General features: G+C 53.0%; 1 protein-coding gene across 4 annotated transcripts in view; it reads right to left on the bottom strand.

Annotated features, from left to right (window-relative positions):
* The window catches only part of P4HA2 (prolyl 4-hydroxylase subunit alpha 2), a 33,899-nt gene extending 7,521 nt beyond the window's left edge, over positions 1-26,378 (bottom strand). For 3 of the 4 annotated variants that reach the window (XM_062189208.1, XM_062189206.1, XM_062189204.1), the window contains exons 1-10: positions 26,295-26,378; positions 16,333-16,432; positions 15,581-15,677; positions 15,040-15,191; positions 11,652-11,789; positions 8,220-8,459; positions 5,914-6,107; positions 5,167-5,343; positions 2,154-2,224; positions 1,821-1,920 (exon numbers count right to left, since the gene is read on the bottom strand). In XM_062189208.1, the coding sequence (XP_062045192.1) occupies positions 1,821-1,920; positions 2,154-2,224; positions 5,167-5,343; positions 5,914-6,107; positions 8,220-8,459; positions 11,652-11,789; positions 15,040-15,191; positions 15,581-15,677; positions 16,333-16,414 (1,251 nt within the window). In that variant the 5' untranslated portion in view covers positions 16,415-16,432; positions 26,295-26,378. Of the gene's footprint in view, positions 1-1,820; positions 1,921-2,153; positions 2,225-5,166; positions 5,344-5,913; positions 6,108-8,219; positions 8,460-11,651; positions 11,790-15,039; positions 15,192-15,580; positions 15,678-16,332; positions 16,433-26,230; positions 26,256-26,294 lie in introns of those variants that run through there. The other variant, XM_062189205.1, reaches the window with a different exon arrangement.
* Between the last annotated feature and the right edge of the window lie 1,256 nt (positions 26,379-27,634).

Below are 27,634 nucleotides of genomic sequence, written 5' to 3'. Positions count from 1 at the left end.
AAGCACAGCTACTGGTTTCAGGAACCTGCAGCATCCCCAAAGGGGGCCTGCTGTGATGGCTGCTGCTGGTACCAAGGCATTCGTCCCACTACAAGCAGTGTGCTTGGAGTGCTGAAGTCCAGGGTCCTGGCCTCCAGACCATGCAGATCAAAGCTTTCAACACTACTAGCTGCCAAAGGACATGCCAAGATGGTTTCCAGAGAAAAGAGTGCAAATGAAAATGGTATCTCAACCCCTAGGCAGCCGTGGTCTGGATCTTGCAGAACAGCCTTGACCATACGAGCCCCTCCACTGAGAGTTCTGTCATTCAAACCCCAGTCAACTGAGCTGTAACATAAGAGGCCAGACAAGATGAAGCAGGGCTGCAGCAGAGGAGTCAGGCCACAGCAAGAAGCTGCTGTCTCCCATGGTAGAGTCCAGGACAGATACAGAAAGCTAGCCAGGTAAGCCAGGAAAGCAACCAAGGCACACGTCCTGTCAACTCAGCCCAGTGGGCCAAGGGTATGGAATCAGCCAATTAAACAGACTATTGTCCTTGTTCAGGTCATGACACTCCTGAATGCAGGCTCTGACAAAGAAGAAGTTATGACAAATGGCTTTAAAAAAAAAAAAAAAAAGCCTTGCTCCAAGAAGACATGAACCAAGACAATGCCAACAGGAATCAACAGGAATGCATCTGGTACATCAAGGCTCCTATGATTTGTGGAATGCTGGTTCCCACAGACAAAGCAAGTGGGAGATACAGCAGAAGTTTTCTATCCATATGCTTGTCTACAGAACTTACTTAGAAACTAAACAGCACTGAGTTGAGCTGAAAAAAAATTATATAAAATCTTCACAAGACCTTTCCAAGGTAATCAGCCATGTTTTTGAAAACTCTGGTAGACACCACACAAATCCATAACGATGACCTTCAAGACTGGTTTTCCAATAGCTGATGCAGCTACAGAAAAAATACTGAGTGCTGGCTGATTTGTTTGGATGCATACAGGTAAAAGTCCAAAGAATTTTTTTCCAAATGATCTTCCAGCAATATTCCAACAAGATATATGGTTGATGAGACCCAAAGGCCAACTCGAAAGGTTGCTATCTTTAAATACACAGAGGGATCCAGGAGACACTGGTAAAACTTTGCTGAGAGTGTCTCGGGTCATCAATCTTACCACAGAACCCCAAAGTTCTGATGTTCAGAAGGAAGCACAGCCAGTGCTGATCTGAACTCAAGACCTGAGAGGATACATCAGTAAGAATGTTTACGCCAAACCTGCCACGTTTGTTCTCAATCGCCTTTGACATAAAGACAGGAAGCCAGGAAACTGTGACAAGAGCATTCCACCTTCACAGTGACTGGGTCCAAGTGCCTCACTTGTCCCAGCAGCATATCGCTGAACAGGGTATCTCCAGTTGCATTTGACAGTGACACAGAACCATACCCTCTAGAGATATTTTTAGCTCTTTTAAAAGTGGCCCTGGATCACTTCTCAGCCTTTTGGCTAAGATCAAGTGTAAAAGTGGCCCTGGAGTAATTCAGAATGTGAGCTTCTGGGTGCAGATAACATGAAAGAGTCAGCCACGCCTACCACCAATCCCCAGCTCCCAGCATGACAGGACACACAGCGGATGCTCAGCCAAAGTTAGCTGGCCACTCACTGCTGAATACTGGTGAGCATGATTAATTCCAGTTTCCCAACTTGAGATCTCTGCTTCTGAAGTCAGTTTATTAGGCAAGCCTCCCTAAGCCCAGTCCTGGACACCTCAGGAGCCCATCTAGACCGAAATTCCCCCTTCCCAATTCCTAGGGTCCCAGGGGCCGGCTGTACCTGCAGCAATTCTGCAGTCTTCACTGTCAGTCCTGTGATGTGCTGCATCCGGCGATTTATTCGGGCCACAACAGGGTCATCATCCTCCTCCAGCCAAGAGCTGAGCCAAAGAAAGGAAAAGAAGAAAGAAAATGGGGACACTGAGCTGAGAGGAGGGCCTGCGCACTCTCCCCAGTCAAGGACAATTTAAAGGGCACACAGGGTGAATGATACAAGATAGGGAGGAGGGGCTGGCAGGCAGCAGAAGCCATGCCACCCTCCCTGGGGTGGGCACTGGAGAGGCTAAAGCTGGGGACTGAGCAACCACCCACCTACACCACTATCTGCACTTACCTTTTGGAAACTCTATAGCTGGCCACAGTGAGCACACCTGTCTTGGGATCACGAACAGTGGCTCGCGCGAGCTGGGACATACAAAGAAAAAGCAAAATTTATCTTTTTTCTCCTGGAGTGTTTTCCCAAGAGCAATGGGACCAGACGTGCCAGCCATGCCAGGCTCTGCAGGTAGTGGTTCTAGCCAAGGCCCTGTGATCCTGCAGGCCAGGCCAGGCATCCGAGGGCTATACAATTGCTATACATTCCCACTCTGGTATCAGATCTTGGCCCCTGCCTCTCCTCAGACCCAGTGTGTGCCACTTGCAGAATTACGCCTACAGAGTGTGCTCTGTCTATGTAGCTGCCAGACCCACACAACTCTCTCTGAATGCAGCCTGGCTGGCTGTACCAACTATACTCAGATGGTGCCACCAGCCCTGGCCCTCAACCTCTTGCTTTCTTGACTTAGAGAAGTCCCATCTCAGCTGAACCTCCTCCCAACTCCTCTGCTAAAAAACCTATCCAAATGTCTCCCCCACAGCTCCTCGCACTGGCTCTCACTGCTGTGGGGAGTAAACACAGAGGCATAGCTTCACTCTCTTGGCAGCCTCATAAAGTCAGGTAATAAAACCAGGAGAGGACTGGACAAGTGAAGTCAGTGAACTGTGGCACAGTGGGTTAAAGCCCCAGCCAGCAGTGCTCGCATCCCTTATGGGCACCAGTTTGAATCCTGGCTGGTCCACTTCCAGCTCCTTGCTAATGTGCCCAGGAAAGCAGCAGAAGATGGCCCAAAACCTTGGGCCCTTACACCCATGTGGGAGAGCTGGAAGAAGCTGTTGGCTTCTGGATTTGGATCAACTCAGCTCCGGCCATTGTGGCCATTTGGGGAGTGAACCAGCAGATGGAAGACCTCTCTCTCTCTATAACTGTGTCTTTCAAATAAATACATCTTTAAAAAATAAGAAGAAATAAGTGAGCTGTTACCTGGAAGCCAGTCACCCCTGCTCCCCACATACACACATCCTCAACTCCATCTCCAAAAACAAGCTTAATGACAGTCCCAGGAGGGACCTGCTGCTCAGGCCCAGCCCCCAAGGCAAGGGTCATGTGCTTCAGCTGTAGGCCATCCTAAAGGCCCCAGGTAGGTGGGTACTCTCACCTCAGGAGCACTTCCCTTCAACTTCAGGAAATACCTGATGAGTGCCTACTATGAGCCTGAGTGTTGACTGATATGGCCCCTGCACTTATACAACTCTGTCCAGTGGGGAAGGCAGAAAACCAGGCAGGTAACTGCAGCACAGCATGGGTGAGCTCCATGTCCTGTGGAGGCTCAGTCAAAGGCTCAAGAATGGATTCCTAGAAGAGGGGATCATCGCTGAGATCTGACAGGTAAGCAGGGATTGGCCAAGTCGGGGAGCAACACAGCAATGGGTAAGGAGCAGTAAGGCAGAGGTTCAGGGAAGAAAATAGGTGTGTGCTGACTGTGAGTTAGTGGCTTTGGGAAGAGGTAAGAGACAAGGCTGAGAAGGGTCTGCAGGCAATCTTGGGACCACTGAGCAAAGGGGAAGGCTGCAACCAGGGGAGGGAACTCACAGCCTGAATGTATAAAGGACAACTGTGAACACGTCCGGAAAGCTGACTGTGCGGCCACAGTGGAAAGGAGGCTGGGCAAGGGGTGATGGTGGCCTGAGACAGGGAGTGCAGAAGGGATGGAGAGAAGACGGACCAGAGGTGCTCGGAGGGTGAAAGTGACCCACCTGGACACTGCGCTGCTATCGCTTGTCTTCTAAGATGGCCAGCACACCCAGGACAGACGGCTTCCCTGAGCTCATATCTATGGGCCCTTCCTGAGCTCCAGCTCATTCCAGTCTGTCCCCACCTCCCACCCCACGACGACTGCTGAATGGCCAGACTCTACACAAGTATCTGAGGCCCAGTGTTGGCCTGGCGCCCACAAAGAAGCTCTGAATGGCTGTGCTCTGCCCAGAGGGGACACATAGGGCTATTTTGAAAGCAGGCCAGGGATCCAAAGCCAGCTGCCCAGCATTCCCCACAGGCCAAGTTAAGCTCATTGGCCCCACTTCAAAGCCTAAATGGCATCTGTCCCTTATGGCCTCCGGAAAGAAGAGGTCAGCTTATGATGGCCAACATGCTTGGCTCACACACAGCTTCTGTTCAAAGGCAAGTTTTCCCAGTGTTCCTTCCCCTACCCAGCCACTCACACTGACACACACACAGGGACGTTCTCGGTCTGCGAGTCTGAAACACAGGTAAGGAATCTCTCAGGAGATGCTGCCATGACTGTGCCTCCCTCATCTGGGAACAAGGGAACACATTTCCTTCCTGGACGACTTTGGAGCAAACCCAGGCAGTGGAAAGGGGGGTCCCAGTCCTCGTTCTCCACACTACTGGCTAGCCCCTCTCGGCGACATCAGTGTGCCAACAACGGACTCGGAGCCCTAGATGCTCTAGACCTTCAAGCCAAGTCTGTTCCAAGGCGAGATACAGGAGCAAGCATGGATCCAACACCAGGTCTCATCTCACCTGGCCCCCTCGCCCACAATTCTGTTCGAAACCCTCTCTCCCAACATAAATGATGGGGAAAAGGGCGGGGAAATGGCAGCAAGAAGTTCTCTTTGAAAGATATCAAATGGGAGCAAAGCTTTGAGGAACTAGAAATAGAAGAGTAATTTTACACTATGATGCATAACCAACAACCAAGTGCACACTGGGCATCTAATGCCAGGGGTATTTTCGGGAAGTTCAGGAACAGACAAGGGTGCATACTCTGACAGTGCTCTACAAGTTTTGGGCAGTTCAAAAAGAATAAAAACAAAGGCCCTTGGAAGTATTAAGAAGGAGACAACAACATCCTACTTATTTGCAGGTAATAATACTATACAGACCACTCAAGGATGCTGGACGCTGAGAAAGGCCACTGGGTAAAGCAAATAAACTGCCCCTTGGCACCATGGGTGAGGGAGAGGGCCCAAGCTGTGGTACCCCAAGGAGGAGACACGGAGACACCTACCTTAGGTTTCGCAATCTCCTTGATCCTCTCGATCTCCTCGTCAGACATGACGTCGTAGTACCTGACGATGTGTGGGCTGTCCCACTCGTCCTCCTCCTTGAAGGGGGCGATGAGCAGCTGCGGCGCCCCATTGCCATCGTGGTACCTGCAGAAAAGCCTCTTCTGTCTTCGGGGGGTCTGGGAAACACAGAGTAGTGGCCTGTGAGTGTCGTGAATCCCGACGCTCAGCCCCAGCCCTGTCCCTCACAGCCAGCAGCTGCTCCCACATGTCCCAGGCACAAAGATTTGAGTGGGTCTGAAGGGCTGGGCCAGGCAGAAGAGCTTGTGGGGGCTAGCAGACAAGCCAGGAGAGAGCCTGGCACACCCCAAGCTTCCGTGGGTAAGCGCTGGGATTCCAGGCTCTCGAAGGCTGGCTGGGCACCAAGCCCCAGCACACGCCACAGCTTTACCAAAGAGACAAACTTTCCACTCACACCACTTCCCTCTTCACAATCGTCAATCAAGCAAAGGCTGGCCACACTGGGGTGGGGAGAGAACTCAGTCAGAACTCAGGGGACCAAAACACCATCTGGGGCTTTAGAGGAGACAGTTTCCTGTCCCACAATGCTGAGAACACCCACACGCTAGGCCTCAGCAGATACGGAGAAGAAAAGCACCTGCAGAGAGAGGTATGTCCTCCCCACACCTGCCTGCCCACAGCCAGAGCCAGGTCCAAGCCTGGGCACCCAGGGCCCACACACATCTCACCAGCTTGACGCCCTCCCCACGACACAGGCTCTCATACACATCCCTCTCGGGCAGGTAGTCCACAGGCCTCTCGTAGATGCCTTCCTGGGTCACTGCCACAGCTTCTGTCTGATTCAATAACGACTTTCCTCTTTGTTCCTCCAACAACCGCTCAAAGTACCGCAGATTCCCTCCAGCTCGCTCATGGCTTGGATCTAGAAAAAGCAAAGAACAAGAAGGAAAAGGAAACCACAAACATCTGTTAGGTCATTTAGAGGAATTACCCTATAAGCGTTTTCTCTCCAGCAGCTCACTTGCACGCGGCGCTCTGCCTTCTGTGGCACCTGACCAGGTTGTACCGGTCAAAGCCTAAAACCAGCAGAGGCTCTCCCCACCCTGGTCAGAAACGAAGGAGGAGCATCATCCACAAGGGAATTTATCCCACCATCAAGAGGCATCCTTCCCAAGGCCCCAGGACCAGGGGAGCAGTAGAGTCCTGCATTTTCCTGAAGACTGGCTGTGCCATTTACAGCTGTTTCCCAGAGTACAGCCATTACTAGTGACTACAATGTGCACTGGAAACAGCAGGGTGTTTGGAAGGCAGAATGAGATACCAGCAAGAATAGCACATATGGCTGGAGTTGGTGCAGTAGTTAAATCTACCACTTTCAATATTGAAGTGTTTTTTTTTTTTTTTTTTGGAAAGCTTTTATTTAATGAATATAAATTTCATAGGTACAGCTTTAGAAGTATAGTGGTTCTTCCCCCTGTACCCGCCCTCCCACCCCACTTCCTACTCCCTCTCCCATCCCATTCTTCGTTAAGATTCATTTTTAATTATCTTTATATACAGAAGACCAACTCTATACTAAGTATAGATTTCAACAGTTTGACCCACAAAGACACACAAAATATAAAGTACTGTTTGAACCAAGTTTTACCATTAATTCTCATAGTACAGCTCATTAAGGACAGAGGTCCCTCATGGGGAGCAAGTGCCCAGTAACTCCTGTTGTTGATTTAACAATTGACACTCTTATGTATGATGTCAGTGATCACCAGAGGCTCTTGTCATGAGCTGCTAAGGCTATGGCAGCCTTTTGAGTTGACAAACTCCATCAGTATTTAGACAGGATTATAAGCAAAGTAGAAGTTCTCGCCTCCCTTCAGAGAAAAGTACATCCTTCTTTGATGGTCCCTTCTTTCCACCAGGATCTCACTCACAGAGATCCTTCATGTAGGTCATTTTTTGCCACAGTGTCTTGGCTTTCCATGCCTGAAATGCTCTCATGAGCTTTTTAGCCAGATCCAAATGAAGCACTGGTTTGAATCCCAGCTATTCCACTTCAAACCCAATTCCTTGGTAATGCAGCTGGGAAGGCAGCAGATAATGACCCAAATGCTTGGGTCCTACATTACCCAGATTGGAGATGAATTCAGGTGGAATTCAACTGAGAGCCTCATGAAATGCAGCAGCCTAAGAAAGCCTTCGCTGGGTGTGAAATCTCAGATGACTATGTCCCCAGGTATTAGTAAAAGGTGGGGGACTGGTACTGTGGCATAGTAGGTTAAGCCTCCGCCTGTGGTACCAGCATCATATATGCCACCAGTTCAAGTCCCAACTGCTCCACTTCCAATCCAGCTCCCTGCCAATGGCCTGAGAAAGCAGCAGAAGATGGCCCAAGTCCTTGGGCCCCTGCACCCATGTAGGAGACCCAGAAGAATCTCCTGACTCCTTGTGTTGCTGTTGTGTCCATTTGGAGAGTGAACCAGTGGAAAGAAGAGCTCTCTCTCTGTGTCTCTCCCTTCCGTCTGTAACGCTGCCTCTAAAATAAATAAATAAATCTTTAAAGAGAGAGAGAGAGGTAGAACACGTGGGTCTTGAAGCCATAGTGTTTGTGGCTACTTCAGTATATCGCAGGACACACACAGCACCAACGCCATGGCAAGTCTGACTGCCAGACCTCTGGCCTCTGATGGTTCACGGGAAAAGCACAGCTCATCTCTCAAGCTATTCCTGATGCAGCGAAGGTCCCACCCTGCATGGTGACAAAAGCATCACAGCCCTGGGCACCTTATTTAAAAAGGGGACACACAGAGCCAAAGGTGCCACAGCCTAAGAAGGCAGGGGCTAACTGCAGGATGAAGGTGGTTAAGGAGCTAGCTGGCAGCTGTATCAGGGCTGAGCAGTACGGCATTAGTCACTGGCCAGCTGACCGGCCAAACAGACTCAATTCCAGGAGCAGGATCAGCTAATGGGGCCAGCAGAGTCCAGTTCCTTGCCCAGCACCCCATCTCCATCCTGCCTTCCCCTAGAATCTCCTTACCAAGTGAGAGCAGGCGGCGGGTGAGCTCTAGGGCACGATGCAAGTCACCTAACTGGAAGACGGCATAGCTGAGGTAGTCTAGCACCTGAGATTTGGTCGTGGTGCCCTCCTCGCCAGCATCGAGCTGCTTCAGCACCTGCTCCATCCACAGCACCGTGTGATAGTAGTCCCCTTCATTGTAGGCTGAGCGGCCCATCCCGAAGCAGTCGTCCACACTCAGCGTTGCCTGGTACTTAGTTCCTGTGCCAGCAGCAGAAGTTGATGGTCAGGCTCCAGAGCCTCTGGGTTGGGGAAGGAAATTCCCCCTTCAAGGAAAAGCCTGGGCTCCTGGAAAGGAGGCAGCGGCCAAGTAGAACCCCTGCAGGGCTATTAGACCACAGGTTCTCCACTGATACAGTGAGCAGACAGGATGGCCTTGCCCCAGGCCATCTCCTAGCCTCAGAATGAGCTTCACCTCTTCCCAAGCAGAAAGGGGCCTCTTTATGGGGAATCCAGGAAGACAGCAACCAGTAAGTAGTGCTGAGGGGAGTGTGAGGCACAAAGGAGACTCCTTCAGGGCAGCTGGCCACGAGAGTCTGGAGGACAGAAACATTAGCCGAATATAAGAAACAGAAGTAGGCAGCAGTGAAAGCCCTGTGGGCAGAACCTGAAGGGGGAAGGTAGCAGAGCCCAGAGCCCCAGGGCACACTTAGGCAGAAACGACAGTCAACAGTCCTGAGAAGGAATCGGGTGGTGGGGAAGTGGCAGTGTGACACACAGTGAGGCCAAGAGCTGCAGCCGCACTGCCAGCTTTGCCACTTAGGCAGCAGGGATCTATCTCGGTGAGCACCAGCTCTGCAGGTGTTATGGCCGTAGGTCATCTGCTAAGGGCTGAGCACTTGAAAGTGACCATGAAGACAATCATTCACCAATGAGAAGCAGCAGCTACAGGGAGATGCAGGGCTCAGGGCAGGTTCAAGTTGGCAAGGACTATGTGTGTGTTCCTCAGAGAATAACAAGAAAGAAGATCCCATGGAGAGCATCTGGGCTGACAGGAAAGAGCTGCTGACCATGGGACTGCTCCTGTCTGATACCCAAGCTGGGCCTCTGCCCAAACCACTGCCACAGGGAGTTAGCTGGTGCCAAGACCAGGGTCTGCTTGCCCTGGTAGCTCAGAAACCAACAACACAGAAAGGGAAGTTGGAGAGAAAGACACAGACAGCCAGGAACTGGGGGAGTACATGAGGATCCCCTCCCTATTCTGGGCCTCCCCAGATCTCCTCTGGCTCAGCAGATGCAAGATGCACTGATGGAGACAAAGAAGTGAGCCGAGGCTCTGGAGCTGGGCGAAGCTGTGTCCGTCTGGGGCCTTGCTATGGGCTCACCAGCTGAGAGACTACGGACAGGATGCCCAGCCTCTCGGCAACTCAGTCTCCTTACCTGTAAGTGGAGATAATGCCATCAGATTTAAAGAACTCATGCCAAGAATTCAATGAGATGACCTGCGACTCCAGGACACTAATGGCCAGCAGCTATCATCAACATATCTCACGGATGCCAAGAATGGAAGAATGCAGCACCCTCTGCAGAAGGAAACGCGCATATCTACTCCCTGGCAAGTGGCAGCTGAGAGCTGAGGGGCAAGCAGACACGGAGCAGCCCAGCTGATGTGGGACCAACAAAGCAGCCAAGCTGAGACACTGAGGACAGAGACTACACACGGGAGGAGTTTGGGTTCGCTCCAAAGTTACCCACTGCAACGAGGACCCATGCAAGCAGACATGTGCTGAAGGCCACATGGAGGCAGTCTTAGGGAGCAGTGAGAGGCAGGAAACAACTCAGACTTAATGTTCAGTGAGAAGGCAGTGGCTGAGAGGCTGGGGTCAGGGGACAAGCACGGAAGACATTCAGGTGGCAGAATCCGCAGGCCTTGGGACTCTGGCTTAGGCTACAGGTGGGTGATGGTGCTTTTGGCTGAGGCAATGGGTTTGTGGGGAGGAAAGTGAACAGTTCAAAGAAGGATGAAGACTTCAGTTTGGGACATATGAAGTTTAGGAATCCAAGGAACATCCACACAGAGACGTGCCACACACATTTGTCTACACTGCTCGGAAGCTCAGGGGACAAGCATGGACAAGAAACACAGATCTGCACGTGATCCAGACAGGCAATACCCAAGTGATGTAAACAGCTGGACTCACCTGGGGAAGGTGCTAGGGATAATTATGAGGCAAGCTGAGCCCTGGAGAGCGACTCCCTTCTGCCCCTCATCCCCAGCCAGGACACACATGGGTGTGTTAACTGAGTGTGAAAGGTCAGTGCTAGGGTGCGGCCCCCATTTATGCATCTCACAGCCATGGGCCAAACACATCTTGCAAGGTGCCCTGGGCTGCGTTCTCTCTCTGGACTCATGGCCAGGATTGGTCCAAGACCTGACTGAGGCAAGAAGAAGCTGGCTCCGATTCCTCTACGTTAAGACCCTAAGCCTTGACTAGCCAGTAATGGTGCCTCTTTATTTCACCACCCTGAGTCCCCTGCAGTGTCTCCTACAGGTAAGGTGGCTTCTAAGGTCCTAGCAATGGCTTACTGAATCTCGGGGCTTACTGTTCTTGAACAGCACCCCCAAGCTCAAGACACCTTCTTCTAAACACCGACACTGGGGCAGTCAGTGGGAAAGGGGTCAGTTTTAAAATAGACAGACAGACATCAGCTGATCAAACAACCAGACAACCCAAAAGAGAAACAGCAGAGAGAGACCAAAGGAGGGGAGAATAACAGGCAGAACAGGACAAGCCAACATGCTGTGAGTTGCTGAAAAGTTCAAGAACATTACGGCTGAAACCTGTCTGTTGCTTTACCAACCCAGGGCCGCTGGTGAACTCACAAGGCCGGATGGGGAAAAGGCCAGGCATCATTGATTCAGGAATACATGGGCAGTAGGTCAGTGGGGAAAGGGTGGGGATCACTCCATCCAGCAGCCCCAGCAGCAGGGGGAAGAGATGAATCAGCAGCAGAGACTCATCAGAGCCTGGGATCCAGACGAAGGCACGAGTGGGAAGGAGCTGGGTGTGAGCTGGAGCAGAGATTAACTGAGGGGACAGCGGACAGAGGCAGTGAGCCAGAGACCAGCCTAAGACAGAAAGAAGGAGGGGTGGGACTGGACGCAGGTCTGGTGTGGATCCTTGTGTTGCTCTGGGGGCAGAGGCTGGCAGGTGGGGGTGGGGAGTTCCTGAGCAGCAGCCTCGGCTTTCTTGAGTCACCAAAGGCAAGGGCCTCAGCTAATGCACAAGGGAGGCAGCCGTGGGAGCTGGACACTGGTACCAACCGGGGACCAAGAGAAGATCACCACTAGAAGTGACCACCCAAAGGGAGAGACCACAGTTGGTCATGTTCAAACCCATGCAGCCACCACAGGGACACACACAGGGCAGGCAAAACCTGGAGGTGGGTTACCTGGAAGCTCCCCTCTTGAAATCGTGGCTGGGTCCAGCTTGTAGGTGTCCTGAAGTCTCATCAGGGCCTTGGCGGCCCCAGCCTCGTCCTCATCAGTGGGAAAGAAGTGCCGCTGCATTGAGAGGTTGGCAATGAAACCTTCGGAACAGAGCAGGACCGAGACGTGACCCTTAATTCAAGAGCACAATTCAGCCTGGGACCAGACAGCAGCCACTGCCAGACTTCTGGCTATCAAATCTCCCAGCCCCTTCCCTCAAAGCCTTTTGTCCCTTCTGCCAGGAAGTCCTCCATGACGGCTCCAGCCATGGGGATTTCTCCTTTCCTACCTCTCACTGGACTACTACCTGTGCTGCTCATTTGGAAATGGACAGAAATGGTCCCCCCCACTGGTTAACATCTGGGAGTCTAGGGGTCTTGGCTGCACAGCACTCAGCTGGACCTCGTAGAGAGAGAGACAAAGAGGAAAGAGAGGCCATCTGCGAGGAGCACAGGGCCACTCAGGGAGGACCCGCCAACTGCTGTTTCATGTTCATGAATCCCATGGAAAAACCTCGAAATCTGCTGATGCTTCTCAGGTTAAAGAATCCAGGGACAAAGGCAGTCCCAAGACCCCGCTGCCCACTGTCTATTGACCACTAGTCCTTATCATAGAGAGGTGACAATGACAGTCCTGGAGGATATGGTACTACCCTTATTCCACAGACTACTGACTTGACCCATCCGGTCCAGCCAAGCACAGGGCGGGGGCCTGCACCAGCCTGGCATGGTCCCCTGACGGACCTCACGGGACCTTTTTCTGCTCTGTAGGCTACTCTCACCTCAAGACCACAGCCCAGAGCCTGGGCAAGTCCCTGACCACACAAAGACCCCCAGGAGCCTTTTCTTGGACTTCAAGCCCTAGCCACAAGAGATGCACCTCCTACAATCCCAGAATTCAAGTGAGAGCCAGGCCCTGCCATGCTGATTCAGGCCCTTTGGTTCTGCCCACCAGCTAAGAACTGGAAAAGGAACTCCAAGGCCATTCCTTTTCAGTCTTTCTCCAAGAGTGGCAGCAGCCACTGCCACCTACTCTCACAAATTTGGGCTCAGATACTCGCTTCTAGCCAAGCCTGGGGGCCCAGGGATCAAGAAGCTGCAATCTTGTCTTCCTTACAGCAGCAGGGAGAAGCTCTAAAGAGTTTAGAATCCAGGAGAAAGAAAACATGCACCTAGAAAAAGCCACGCTGCACTGTAAGCACGCTCCCTCACTTCAGGGGCAAGAACGCACAGAGTTGAAAACAACCAATCGCTCTCCAGGCCTGGCCTATCTCCTTCCAGATAATTCTAAGGCTTCCCCCAGCAAACCAGATGTTGGCAGTGGGGGAGGGGGCTAGGGAGAACAAGATCAGAGAACGGAGGCCGACTGAGCAGGCAGAGTCTTCGGCAGCACAGCAGAACAGCGTGTTCTGAGCCACAGGCCCAGGCTGGGCGGTGGGGGTCTGGGAAAGGCAGCCGCGGTTTCTGGAGGCAGTGAGCTCACTGGGCACAGCTCCAAGACGGCTGAGCTCACCAACCCCTCCCTGGAGGCCTCCCTGTCCCCAGCCAAGCCCAGCCTAGTCTGGCCAAATGGGCCGAGTCCTCTCAGAGAGACAGCTCGTCTGAAGTTCATGAGCACTCCCTGCTCGGGAGGGGAGGCCCTGAGTCCAGGGGACTGAGCCCAGGGCTGGGAGTCAGGCGGGCCCACCTCTGGGCCCACGCTGACCTCTCTTTGTGTGGAAAAGAGGAAAGTGTTACAGTGCGGAAAGTCCCATCACAGTAAAGCACCGAGCACAGTTAAAAACTTAAAAAAAAAATCACTCTGACTTATAAAACCACTTCTAGGAATTTGGCCTAAAATATTATCAGAGGTAGGTAGGCATAAAGAAGCATCAAAAGACTGCTAACTTGGAAACAATCCCATGTCCAGTGGTTTGAGCACCTTTACAGGATATCAGTATATGAGACTACAACAGTGAAGTCACGTGGCTGAAGGACATTTAACAGCAGATGGAGAAGCTGGGAAATTCAGGATGCGCATATATGCTTATGTCATGTTTATCTGTGAAAGATATGAACACAAATGAATTCTGATGACACGTAGGTTCCCAGCTTGTGTGGCCCTCCCACTCAGCCTAACACACTCACTTTTGTTAATTCATTTGTCCCTCAAAGTAATTACGTTTGCATCCCCTAGTATACATGCATAGTTCCTTTTTTAAGTGTATATGCACATGTAGAAAGTCTATAATCATAATAGCACTTATCAATAGGCAATTCAGTTAAAAATTGTACTTTTCGGGGCCAGCACTGTGGCATAGCGGGTAAAGCTGCCGCCTACAGTGCTGGTATCCCATATGGGTGCCGGTTCAAGTACCAGCTGTTCCACTTCCAATCCAGTTCTCTGCTGTGGCCTGGAAAAGCAGTGGAAGATGGCCCAAGTCCTTGGGCCCCTGAACTTGAGTGGGAGATCTGGAAGAAGCTCCTGGCTTCGACTGGCACAGCTCCAGCTGTTGCGGCCAACTGCAGAGTGAACCAGCAGATGGAAGACCTCTCTTTTTCTCTCTGCCTCTCCTTCTCTCTCTGTACAACTCTGACTTTCAAATAAATAAATAAATAAATCTTAGGCCGGCGCCGTGGCTCACTAGGCTAATCCTCCGCCTTGCGGCGCCAGCACACCGGGTTCTAGTCCCGGTCGGGACACCGATCCTGTCCCGGTTGCCCCTCTTCCAGGCCAGCTCTCTGCTGTGGCCAGGGAGTGCAGTGGAGGATGAACCAAGTGCTTGGGCCCTGCACCCCATGGGAGACCAGGAGAAGCACCTGGCTCCTGCCATCGGATCAGCGCGGTGCGCCGGCCGCAGCGCACCTACCGCGGCGGCCATTGGAGGGTGAACCAACGGCAAAGGAAGACCTTTCTCTCTGTCTCTCTCTCACTGTCCACTCTGCCTGTCAAAAAATAAAAATAAATAAATAAATCTTAAAAAAAAAGAATTGTACTTTTCTGAGTTGGACTGCTTTTGTGTTTCCAAATTTTCTATAACAGTATGTATTACTAAAATATAATTAGAAAAGAATGGCATTACCTAATAGAAGTGGGAAATAAAAACACTATGAAAACCAATTATTTTCAAACATGAAAAAACAAGGACAGGCAATTGCCAGGTCTTCACAGAGAAAGGGGAGAGCGGTGGACTGATTGCCAGGTCTTCACAGAGAAGGGGGAGAGCCGTGGACTGATGACGGGTCCATGGTCACATACTCTATTGCCCCCACCCCCGACACACACATCCCCAAGGCAGGCTCAGAAGTAGCCGCCCAGGCATAAGCCTGCAAACAAACGGGCTCCCCTGAACACCTGCTCACTATCCCTCACCTGTGGCTGGGTCTTGCAGCACAAGGTCCTCCAGCGCAGGCCAGTCTGAGTTCAGTCGCTTCACCAGTTTGTAGGCATTCACAGGATGGGCAAGGTAGCCCTCGGGGTCAGCAGCTGACTTGCTGGTAAGGGCTTCCATCTTGCTTGCCCAGCTGTGGAACAGAGGAAGAGGAGGATTAACATTCCAATCCACCCGGTCCTGAGCAGTAACTTCCCTAGGGAGATCCAGAACCCTTCTCATCAAGAAGTAGTAAAAAATAAATACAGAAGCTCCCCGCAGATACTTCTTTCTGGCCCTTTAATCTAGACAGAGCCAGGAATCCCAATGTTAGTTTCAAAAAAAAAAAGGTCTTAAATAGAAAGCGAGAAAAAAATGTGACCCTTAGCCTGTGTGTTTAGCTCCTCTGGAGTTCTGTCACAAATAACCCCCAGGCCTGCATCACATCCCTTCTCAAAGGATTCCCTTAAAGACACCCTGGATGGGGCCCTGGGAGGAGAGGGGCTGACTCAGGGTGAGCGTGGGGACTCGGGCGAGCGGTACCTCTTGATCTTAGAGAGTTTGGCCTCCTCCGCAAGGATGTACTCCTTCAGCGCGTGCACCAGGTCTTTCTCGGCATAGATCAGGTCAGTCATGTGCCCTGCAGGGGAGAGAAGCAGTGCTGATGAGACGTGGATGGGGGGTGTACAGCTCCCTTCCTTGGAGCACAGAACACCCTCACAGATGCGAGTCCCCTGGGCCAAAGACATTCAGCTCTTTGGGAATCATGGGAACTTTGAGTTAAAGGGTGCCTAGGCACTCACAGGGTCCTGGCTCCAAACTTCAGAAAGAGAGAGGCAGATAGGATATGAGAATAAATGCACTATCAGCTACTCAGATGGAAACTCCAAATCTCACTCTCCCACCGTTAGCCAGCAGGCTTGTCACAGGGGCATGGCACACCCATTTCAGGTGAGGAAGAGGGGAGGGTGGGAGAGTGCACTCAGAAATACCAGTTCAGGGTAAAATGGTCAAAGACCAGAGAAACCAACCGAAGCCTGCACAAGCCAGGCAGGATGGCCCAACTTAGGCGGTTAGCTCCTAGCCCAAATTAACCGGAGCTAAGGTACTGTCCAGGGTGGGCGGGGGTGGGGGGTGGGGGGGATGTGGGTAATGTGAACAGCAGCTCTAGAAGCTTTGGTCACAAGCAGTGGGTGACACCAACACGCCCTCAATGAGAAACCTGTCAGGCAGGGCCAGCCCCAGGCATTTGAGCAAAGGGCTGCTCAGGCAGATGAAAACTTCTCGGCACATACCAATAGAGGTGAAGAATTCAGCCCATGCACAGCTGAGGGCAGCAAACCAGGCCATCAGCAACGTGGTCACCCAGGGTTTCATGGTCACTGAAGGTAGTATCTGCAGGGCATTCAGTGATATTTATTAGATCTACATAGTGGAAAACAGCATCACAGGTCACATCACACACACACACAACACACACACACATCCATACAGCAATCCTAGCCTGGCACACACACACACACATCCATACAGCAATCCTGGCCTGGCACACACACACACACATCCATACAGCAATCCTGGCCTGGCACACACACACACACATCCATACAGCAATCCTGGCCTGGCACACACACACACATCCATACAGCAATCCTGGCCTGGCACACACACACACACATCCATACAGCAATCCTGGCCTGGCACACACACACACACATCCATACAGCAATCCTGGCCTGGCACACACACACACACATCCATACAGCAATCCTGGCCTGGCACACACACACACACATCCATACAGCAATCCTGGCCTGGCACACACACACATCCATACAGCAATCCTGGCCTGGCACACACACACACACATCCATACAGCAATCCTGGCCTGGCACACACACACACACACATCCATACAGCAATCCTGGCCTGGCACACACACACACACACATCCATACAGCAATCCTGGCCTGGCACACACACACACACATCCATACAGCAATCCTGGCCTGGCACACACACACATCCATACAGCAATCCTGGCCTGGCGCACACACACACACATCCATACAGCAATCCTGGCCTGGCACACACACACACACATCCATACAGCAACCCTGGCCTGGCATACAGAAGCTATGATGGCTATTTGGGCAAGAACACAAGGCTGGAAACTCTGGCCATTCCTTCTCATTTCCAGACTGCTTGTCTGTTCCTCTCTTACCTCCTGACATATGTGCCAGGTGCTATGGACCCAGTCCCTGCTCACAGGAGGGGTAACGCAGGAGAAGCTATGGATGGAAAGAGAACTTGACATAACATTCTCTGGGAAACACAACCCCAGCTAAGGTGTACAGGAGATGGTCAGCAAGAAGAGGAATAAAACTGACCCCTGCCAGTCTGCACCTGCCAAGGAGAGAGCAGCTGGGACACCACACCTGGATAGACACTACTCTTCCTGTTGTAAGGCGTCTCAGCAGGCACTGTCCTCGCTGGCCAGACATCATGTGTTCACAAATATTTACTGAAGAACCAGTGGCCAGGCACCGAGCTAGGCACCTGGGATATAAAAATGCATCAGCCACACAAGGACAAAACCTCAGGCAAGGCTGCTGCTATGGGGGAGAGGCCAGCTGCTGCCTTCTCAAGAACCCAGAGATCGCCAGACACAGCTCTGAGGGCAGCAGACACAACCTGGGGCAGGCCCCGCTGGCAGTGGACCTAAGTACACAACAGGAGCTTCAGACCTCGTCTCCCAACTCAGCTATGCAGACCGGAACGTGCCGGAGGACCAGTACTCATCTGAGCCCCAGCTCTGCAAGCCCTGCCCCTTCCTGCTCCACCCCAGCTAAGTCCCACTCAAGTGCTCAAGTGGAAATTTACTCGGAGAAAACAAGGAAAATAAAGGATATACAAGAGCTTCCCAAAAACATCAGCCTCCTCTGACAGAAATTCTAAGTCTGAGTTACTAATGAATGCCCATTCACCATTTCATTCTGCCATGGTCCACTGAACACAGGGTCACTCCCACTGCTCCTCCTCTCACCCGTCAGAAGAAACCCCAAGCCGCCAGGATGGGCTCAGAAGCAGCCAACCACAAGGTCACCCTCAAACAGGCTCCTCCTCCAACAAGATGGGAGAGTAAATGAAGGGTGCCAAGGTGCCACGTGTGCACACCGCTACCAAAGACTGCAGAGCTAGTGCACGCCCGTCACAGGCTAGGGATTTTTGGGATCAGGGACACGGGACAATTATCTTACAAGCCAGACCTGCTGCAGGGTAGAGAATGTTGAGCTAAGGAGATGATTATGGACCCAGGATAGCAGAGGAAAGACAATCACTACAAGAAGGCCAGTAGGCCTGGGGTAGCTCTGAGGCTCAGCCCAGGCCCTCCTCACTCCAGCCAGAGGCCTGCCCTCGGGCCTCACCACACTGTCTTCTTCACAGTGCTGGAGGGGCCTTCATCATGCCTCCACAGTCCCTTTCAGCAAGGGGGTAAACATTCGTTCCCCACCTGTCAACAGGCTTGACTTAGCAGAGCACCTTCTGTACATGTGTAGGGAGGGTACAGGAGAAACACAGAACCCATGGACAGTCAGGGAGCAGACAGCTGCTTGCAAAGTTGGCAAGGCTGGAGGATTGGTTGGGGCCCAGCACGTCTCCCGGGGGTGTCACCAGCTGTGGCTGCACACTTCCTCAGAGATCAGAGGAGAAGAAGCCCCTCCACTCCTTTCCAATCCCGGTCACACCTTACAGCATCCAGGAGAAAACAGCCAGGTTTCTTCATTACATGAATACCAGCTGTCGTTTCTCTGGAATGTGCCGTCTGGCGTAGACAGAGTCCATCCACAAATCCCAGCTGCAGGCAGAGCCCCAAAGAATCGCAGATGGGTTTTGGGAAATAACTTAACAAGAGCTGCAGAGGCCTGCTCTGGCAGGAGAGAGGGTGACAACCGCCGCAGCCCAAAGAGCAGGGGCCCCCAAGCCACTTCCAGACTGCTCTATCCTCACTGCCACCTCCGGCACAGCACCTTGGAGCCCCACACCATTTCTCCTGATCCCCAGCCCTGGAATACAAAAGGTTTTGCACAAAAGGTCATCTAATTAGGGACAAGTTAGCCAAGAGGGACATGGGAAACAACTCCGTCCCATCTCATACCCACTCAGGGTTCACTTAGGACAGAATAGCTGGGGGGAAAGGGCTGCCCTGCTGCCCAGGGCCCCCACAAAGGTGTCCAGTGCTGCCAAAAGCCCTCCCAGGACCCCTCAGAGACCCACTCAGAATGGGCCTGGAGAGCAACGGTTTTCCTGCAACACAAAGCAGCATCAAGCTTGAGCAGAAAACCTGAATTTCAGCTACATCCCCAGAGTCTAGAACAATGCATCAGGCCCCAACAAAGAAGGGCTTCTTCACAGACTTGTTCAAACCAGGAAACTGAAACAGTTACACTTTTTCCAGACAGTGAACTGTTGTAAGAACCACAGAACAGCACCTGGGCAAAATCTCTCCAAAAAGTTCAAGGAAAATAAATACATACTATGAGAAAACTACACATGGATTTCAAAAGTCCTCTGTACCAAAATAAACTTATCTTTTAATTCCTCTTTCTACAAACTTGTGGAAGGACACTCATATATCATTGCAGAACAACCAAAACATGCCATTAAGGGACAAAAGCAGACCCCAAACAATATGTACTCTGATTTCACTTTTGCAAAGAAAATGCATGTATGTATACATATATATATATGTGTGTGTGTGTGTGTATACACATATGTACTCATATATGTGTGTATATATACATATGTATTCATATATATGTGTGTATATATACATATGTACTCATATATGTGTGTATATATACATATGTACTCATATATATGTGTGTGTGTATATATACATATGTACTCATATATATGTGTGCAACATAGGCACACATCTACTTGCAGCTTGGTGAAGTAATTTTATTTTTCTTTTTAAGCTTATTTTCCTAATCTTTCCATGAGAAATTCTACAGCAGTTTTTAAAAATAGTTTATAACACGCTTAAAATGTAACTGAAACAAAGCAGGCCCTTCTCAAGTGGATTCCAGAGTCAGGACCCCCATGGGGAGGACCTGCAAAGCCTGCCAACACCCTAGCGACAGTGATTCACCCACCAGGCGGCCAGCCCTGCTTCTAAGCACAGGGCAACTCCAACACATACAAGCAGAGGTCCCACCAAGCCTGCTCTTTGGAAAGGACAGTGACAACCTGGCCAGATGGCTGCGAAAAGATGTTTCCAGCTGCAAACCAGCGGGTGTCCTTAGCTTCTCCCCTTACCTCATCAGGGAGGACCCTCTGCCAAGCTCCCTCTGCAGCCCAAATGCAGCAGGCTGAGTTTAACAGCGCATTTAAACAGCTTAGAGACAGAACATGGGTTCGCTAAGAACAAACAGGTCTCCCTTGGCAATGAACAAGAGGCTGTCTGCTTTTAGGGTCGGGGTGGGGGGGCAAATCCAGAACAGGACTCCTGGCCCTGCCTGCCGGTGCTGTGACCAACTCCAGGAGAGCAGAGCTAACAGGTCCTGTGCATTCAATCTAGGAGAAGTGCAGAGGCCCCAGCAGGCCACGCCACCAGAGCACACAGATGTTCCTTCAGGGCCACAGGCTGCTGCCACTGCACTCCAGGGAAGGATGGAAGGCTCCCTCTCTTCCTTATCTGATGCCTGGTGGGCGGCACCCCCAACCCCAGTCCTCTACAGCCATGCTGCTCCCTAGCCACACTGCCTTTTCCACGTCTCCCCCAGCCTCCCTGCCAGCCCCACTTTACAAACCAGTGTGGCTGTGGGGAGCTCCCCTTTGGGTGCTCTGCTGCCATCAGGATCAAGTCTGAACTCCATAGGCCAAGGGGCCCCTTGGAGTCTCGTGTGACCTGGCCTTGCTGCCCTCTTCAGCCTTGCCTCACCATTCTGGATTTCCTTTTTTCACCAACTACATCACCAAGAAGCTACTGGAACCCAGACGTGTGTCTGGATCTAGCCTTACGTGTTCTTTAGCCACCACTTGAACACGGGGATCTCCACTTCCCCACTCGGGTACCACCAAACCACAGTCTCTTGCTTCTGTGACTATACAACGAAGCAGCACAGAATGCTGTTAAAATCAACACCCAAAAGCCACTGTCACGGTCTTAGCAGGACTGTGGTAGCCCGGGTAGACTAGCTCATCAGGAAGACACAATCTGAACAGTAACATGGGGCATGGGTCTGATGCTCCACCCGGAATTCTCTTGCTCTCATCTCTTTCCTGGACCCGGCCCTCCTCAACCCAGTGAGGAGATTGTGCAAGCTCATGCCTGCAGCCCTGGCTCCTCCCACTACTTCTGGACTCCCAGGAAGCACCCCCCTCCCACCCCCCCACCCCCACCCCCCGGGCCTCTCCAGTGGCCGGTGAAAGGCACTACTGAGGAGTGGGTGGGGAATGGGTTTAACTCCTCAGTGGGTAACCATGGCCAGTGAAACACAGCAGACAGAGGAGGCCAGCATACACATCCTCTCCTTGGACTGCCCACAATACATCGCTCTGGGGCATGGAGTTTCCAAAGCGATGGCAGAGCGTGATCCTGCAAGGCTGGACACCTGGCGCCTCTCTGCACCAAGAGGCCAGCTTGCAAACACTCCACCTTCTGCTCGCTCCTCCTTCCTCTCCACCTCCATCTGCTTTTCCCTCACCCTGGCTGTCCTGCAATTATACTTTCCCGTAAGCACTTCTGCCTCAGGCGCTGTTTCCTAGGAACCTAGTCTAAGATAACCACAATTGATGTTTCCAAAAAGTTTTCATTTCTCCCATCTAATTCTCACCAAAACTTTGAAAGCTAGATAATCATCTGTATCTCAGAGGTAGCCTTCCTCCCGCAGGCCCTGGTGGATGCCTAAAACCACAGAAAATACCGCACCCTGTTACATTATGTTTTTACCTCTATGTACATACTGATGATAAATTAATTTATAAATTAGGCAAAGTGAGAGATGAGCAACAAAAACTAATACAATACAGAACAATTACAAGAATACGCTGCTATAAAGTAGCCAGCTTCACTACCGTGTACTTTAGGACCATCTGAAGTACAATAAGGATCATGGAACACAAGTACCACGACTGTGGGGCGGATCACCAAGATGGCTACCGGGTGACCAACGGGCAAGCAGCGTATGCAGCGTGGACACTCCGCAGGTGAGTCACAACCTGGCAGAAAAGGGCAGGATGGCGCAAGATGACATCACATGGGGCTGACACTGTGGCGCAGTAGGATAAGCCTCCACCTGTGGTACCAGCATCCCCTGTGGGTGCTGGTTCAAGTCCTGGCTGCTCCTCTTCCAATCCAGCTCTCTGCTTGTGGCCTGGGACAGCAGTGGAGGACGGTCCAAGCTCTTGGGCCCCTGCACCACATGGGAGACCAGGAGGAAGCACCTGGCTCCTGGCTTCAGATCGGCTTGGCTCCAGCCATTGTGGGCATTTGGAGAGTGAACTAGCAGATGGGAAGACCTTTCTCGCTGTCTCTCCCTCTCTCTGTCTGTAACTTACCTCTCAAATAAATAACTCTTTTAAAAAAGGATTACATCATACTACATAGAATGGCATGCTATTTAAAATGTACATATTAACTGTTTCTGGAATTTTCCACTTAATATTTTCAGATCATGGTTAAACATAGGTATCTGAAGCCACGGAAAGTGAAACCCCAGATAAGGGGCTACTGTACAAGGCAGACACCTAAGATAGATAACAGAGGCCAAGTGACGGTTTCCTGCATACCTGACAGCAAATCAACAGCAAAACCAAGACTCAGACCCAAAACACACTCAGCTAAATATCGCTGCCAATCCTCGCTGTAATATCTGTTACCTTACCACACAAGGGCCTTCCAAACATGGGAGTCACACGTGGCCCCCAGCACAGCATGCCTGCCCAGGTTAGTGACTTTACCATGGGCTGGCCCTGAGACTCACAGGCAGATTTATGGCATCCCTGGTTACATTCCAACAAAGGGAGGGGAGCAACATGGACTCAGAAAACACCACGGCACTGTTCTGTGTTCAGAAGGGCAGTAACTTCTACCCTGAAATCACAGCACTCACAAACAGCCCATCGACCCAGCTCCGTGTGAGGCACTACAGCTGAATGGGTAGGGACAACTGTCCTGGAGTCAGACAGACCCAAGCTAAATCAAAGCTCCAATTCTACTTCCTGCTTTTGTGACCTTGCCTAAGTTACAGGCGTCTCTGAGCCTCTGTTTCCCCCTCTCTGTAACAGAGATAACACCAAAACCTACATTTCACAGGGCTACTGTGAGGGCTGAATGAGTTGACAGATGTCAGCAGGTAGCCTAGCACCAAGCACTATATAGATGCCTGTCATCAGTACCCAGGGCCGCAGAGGGAAAGCAGTGGTCCTAAAGTGGCAAGTTGCCCAGTCCAAGTCAGAGGTAAGAAACAAAAATAAGGCAAAAATCAGGCAACCTCCACATCCCAGCAATGGCAAAAGACATGAAAAACTTAATTCAGGCAAGGCTGAAGTCAGGTGCAAAGCAGCACACTGACTGTCCGATAATCCTGGAAATGGCCAACCACTGGCTCTAAAACCCAGCAAGAAAGTCCTCTGGGAAAGGCAGTGGACAGGACCAACACTCTGGGACGCAGGTATTTCTGTGCCTCTGACCTGCCGCTATTCCAGGCTCCTACAAGTACCAGGCCTCCGGCTCTGCCATTGTCTGGGCCTCAGGAGAGCCAGGTACAGAGCAAGCACTACTCTAGCAATCACCTCTTGAGAGGGCTGGAGCAGATGCCGGCTTGTGACCAGGCCCAGACAGATCCTATCCAAGCTGGAGCATACACATCCCAAACACTTAATCCTCTGCCCTACAAGGACACCAATCAAAAGTTCTCTTCGAGAGCTACAGCACATCTGGTCCAGACTTTTCATTCCTCTCTGCTCTGAAAATAAAACTGTCCATCCTTCAGCCTCAGTCCTAACACAAAAGCCATAGCCCACAGGACCCCGCCCTTTTTGCCCCAAGAGAGGCTAACATCTAACCTTAGGGCACTTCAAAACGACAAACAGTGGATTTTGAGCAATCTTCTCAATGTTTAACTCTCACTCTAGCACTCTGCTGGGCTTGCACGTGCCTGCATCCCCGCATTTCCTGCCAACCTCCATCTGCATAAAATTAAAGTCTTGACAGATCCCAGGAGCCAGGGACACACCCTCCCGCCCTCTGCGCACTATCAGCCAGCGTGGCCACAAACCGGCCAAGGACTTGCAGCCAGCCCCAGACCCTCCCAAGGATGTGGGAAGCACAGAGCCCAAAAAAGAGGCTTTCTCAGGAAATGAGGAGACCCTAGATTGCCTCATCCCACTCATTCCTCAGAGCTGCACCCACGCAGTCCCTTGCTTTGGTGAGCACCCACATGCTGGACTCCTCCCCTGGCACATGGCTGGCCGCCAGGGTGAAGCTGCAATCTCCCAGGGATTATGAGCTCCCCGAGGGCAAGAAGAGTGCCTTGGCCTCCTCCCCTTCCCCCTCCCTCACTCCAGCCCCAAGCACAAAGGAGGTGCTCAAGGAATGAATAGGGATCAGTCATGGCCAGTCTAAGCCAGTGGCAAAGTAAGCGTCCTCTTGGGCACCCCACAGCAGAGCCTTTGACAGATGGCAGGGCCTGTCACAAACCACAGACAACGCTTCAGCTTAGCTGTCACCCCGTCTGCCTGCTGGGCCCTCAGAGAATGAGGGTGACCCCACTAGGACAGCATCTTTAACATCAGGCCCCCAGCCAACTTACTCCATCCTTGCTACGTGGCTTCAACAGCTGGGCCACGGTGGACATGCCCGGCTGTGTGAGAACAAGAAAGCCCCCAGGAGAAAAGAATTCAAAGCTCACTCATCCTGCGAAGTGGGGAGAGGCCAAGAGAGTCCAGGCCCTGAGAAGCAGAACTACAAGGAAAGACAGTACCCTGAACACTTACAGGGTGGCTGAATCCCAAGTCAAAGGGAATCCTGGTTCATTTAACAGAGAACTGAATCAGACGTGACACAGGCTGATAATAAACAGCAGCTTGCGAAACACCCTGCAAAGTTTTAGGGGCACATGGGTCTCTGCCAAGTCTGGGGCGTTTACAAAGTGAATGTCCACCAACTCTTAGGGCTAGGATCTCCCGGACAAGGGTCACGTCTGTCAGGCTTCAGGTGGTCTGCACCAAGAAGCCAAGTGTCACCCTAGAGCAAAAGACAACAGTCCCAGCCTCGGGCAACCTCAGTGCGCTCCTACTACACCTTAAAGGTGGCAAATTAGAATGCAGAGGCCAGGGGCCACCTGTGCCACCCAGCAACTCCTGGGAAAGGAGGGGTTCACACAGTACTTGCAACTTCAGGCTCTTGGGGACAGGTACCCCAGGGCAGGGAGCCCCTACGGTGGTTCTTCCCCATCACCTTACTTCCACTAGACTGCCACAAAGGACCACGTCGGCCCAGGTATGCTCCCACGCAGGCAGGCTGTTGCTCTATCTATCCAGGCTACCCTCTGTCTTTCTGCCAGCTCGGGAGTCACCTCCTCCAAGAAGTCCTCCGGCCTGAGACATTCAACCCACAGCCCACGCTCCCTGCAGCATGGCACACACCACGCTGCTCTGGACCTGGATTTGTCCGTCTTCCACTCCTCCAGCCCTACTCTTGGCAGTTTCTGGCACACAGAAACGTCTCTTTGCTGAATTAGTTAACCAATTACAAGACTCCGGGCTGAGGACAAGCCACGCAGGATGCACCCCGGAGGGACGACGCCCTGATCCAGCAGCCCACACAAGCACGCCAGGGGCTCTCTCAGCCTCTCCCAGAGGGGCCTCAGGTCAAGCGGCCCCCTGGGGCAGGCCGACGCCCCCACCTCCGCTCCCGCCTCCAACCGCGGCCGGCCGTCGGGTCAGGCCGGCCCCTCCCCGGGAGCCTGACAGGGCTCCGCCTGGCCCGGCCGGGCCGCCGAGCTCCCCGCAGGAAGGGCGCCACTGACCCCGCCGCCCTGAGGTTGGAAGGGCCGCGGGCGGGACAGGAACCCAGGCGGGTTCAGAGCCGCGCGAAGGGCGCCGGACTGTGCCCTGGGCTGCGCTGCAGACTGCGGGCGGCGCAGGCCCCCGATTCCCACCCCCGCGCGGGGCAGAACGCACCCCAAGCCTCCTGTTCGCCCAGTCCCCGCCGTGGGCACGGCTGCCAGGCGGGCGGCTCGCTCACCTGGACACGCGCCGCTCCCGGCGTTTCCAGAACCTCCCGCGGCGGTGCCCAGCCTGCTCGGCGCCTCCCCCTCCGCGGCTCCGCCTCCCGCCAGGCCGGCTCCGCCCGCTTGAGCCGCTGCCACGTCCCCACCTCCCGCTCCTGGGCCGGCCCGCCCACTGGACCCGCGGTCCTGGAGCTCGCGCCGGGGTCGCCGCCGCCAGGAAGGCCAGGCAGCCCGGCCGCGCGCGGGGCGGAGCGGGCCTCCGGCGGGCGGGAGCCGGCCGCGCGCGCCGTTCATGCCGGCCGCCGCGCGCCGCACGTACACTGCCCGCCGGCCCGCCTCGGGCGCGCCCACCTGTGGAAGGCGGCGGGTCTCCGGAGCCCGGAGAGGGCGACGTCGCGATGCCGGGCGGGCGCCGCGAGGGCGTCCATGCTGCCCTCTGCTCAGGCCCATTTCCGCGGTGGTCCCGCTGGGTACATGGGCCCTTCCTCCCCGCATCACGGCCACCAGGTTCCTGGAGGCCAAGGGCGCCCGGGAGAGGGGAAGGCCGGTGGCGCAAGAAAGACCGGGGGCCTGGAGATCAAGTCCCTGGAGGACTGAGACCGCCCTGAGCTGAGGCGGAGGCGCTCCTGGGGGTGCGTGTGGGCCTGAGGTGCGGACAGAGGAGCCACCGAATGCTGGGCTGTCCAAACTGGTTCCTAGAACACGGCCCGGAGAGGACGGACGCCTGGTCCAGCCTGTGCAGCCTAGTAGGCCATTACTACGGCAGGGAGGCAGCACACCTCGGCCTGAGCTGGAGCCGGCCCTGGCGGCCAAGCGCGTTCCCACGCCTGCTCTATGAACTTGCTTCCTCATGAATGAGGGGAAACCCTGTCTGAGAATCTCATCAGGGAGCCGAGCCCAGACCCAGGGTGGATATTCCCCGTGGCACACTGGGCGGGCAGGCAGCCTGGAACCGGGAGAAAACGGACAGGCGGAAATACGCAGGACGCACACAAACAGGGAAAGGCCGCTGTGCCCGTGTGTGCAAGCCGTGTCCAAGCTCAGCGAAAACCCAACCGAAGCCTTCCTGTATCTGCTACCTCCTGCGACGCACAAAAGCTGCTCTCTGCCTGCCCAGACCTCCCTGTCTCCTCCTTCTCGGGAGCTGGCCCTGTGAATCGCCCGTTTTCTCTGCTGGTTGGCCCTTTCCCGTGGGCCTTTAAAATATGCTCCCTGTTAGGGAGACCCACCCTCCTGTGACCCACCAACCCATGGGTGTCTGTCTCCTTGTTCAGAAGAAAACTCAGTCAGATGGGGCCAGCGCTGTGGCGTAGCGGGTTAAGCCGCCGCCTGCAGTGCTGCCATCCTATATGGG

Source organism: Lepus europaeus, chromosome 4 (assembly GCF_033115175.1).
Source record: "Lepus europaeus isolate LE1 chromosome 4, mLepTim1.pri, whole genome shotgun sequence".
Classification (NCBI taxonomy): Eukaryota; Metazoa; Chordata; class Mammalia; order Lagomorpha; family Leporidae; genus Lepus; species Lepus europaeus.
The sequence above is the reverse complement of the archived record's forward strand: the minus strand, read 5'-3'. Positions and strand labels throughout refer to the sequence as shown.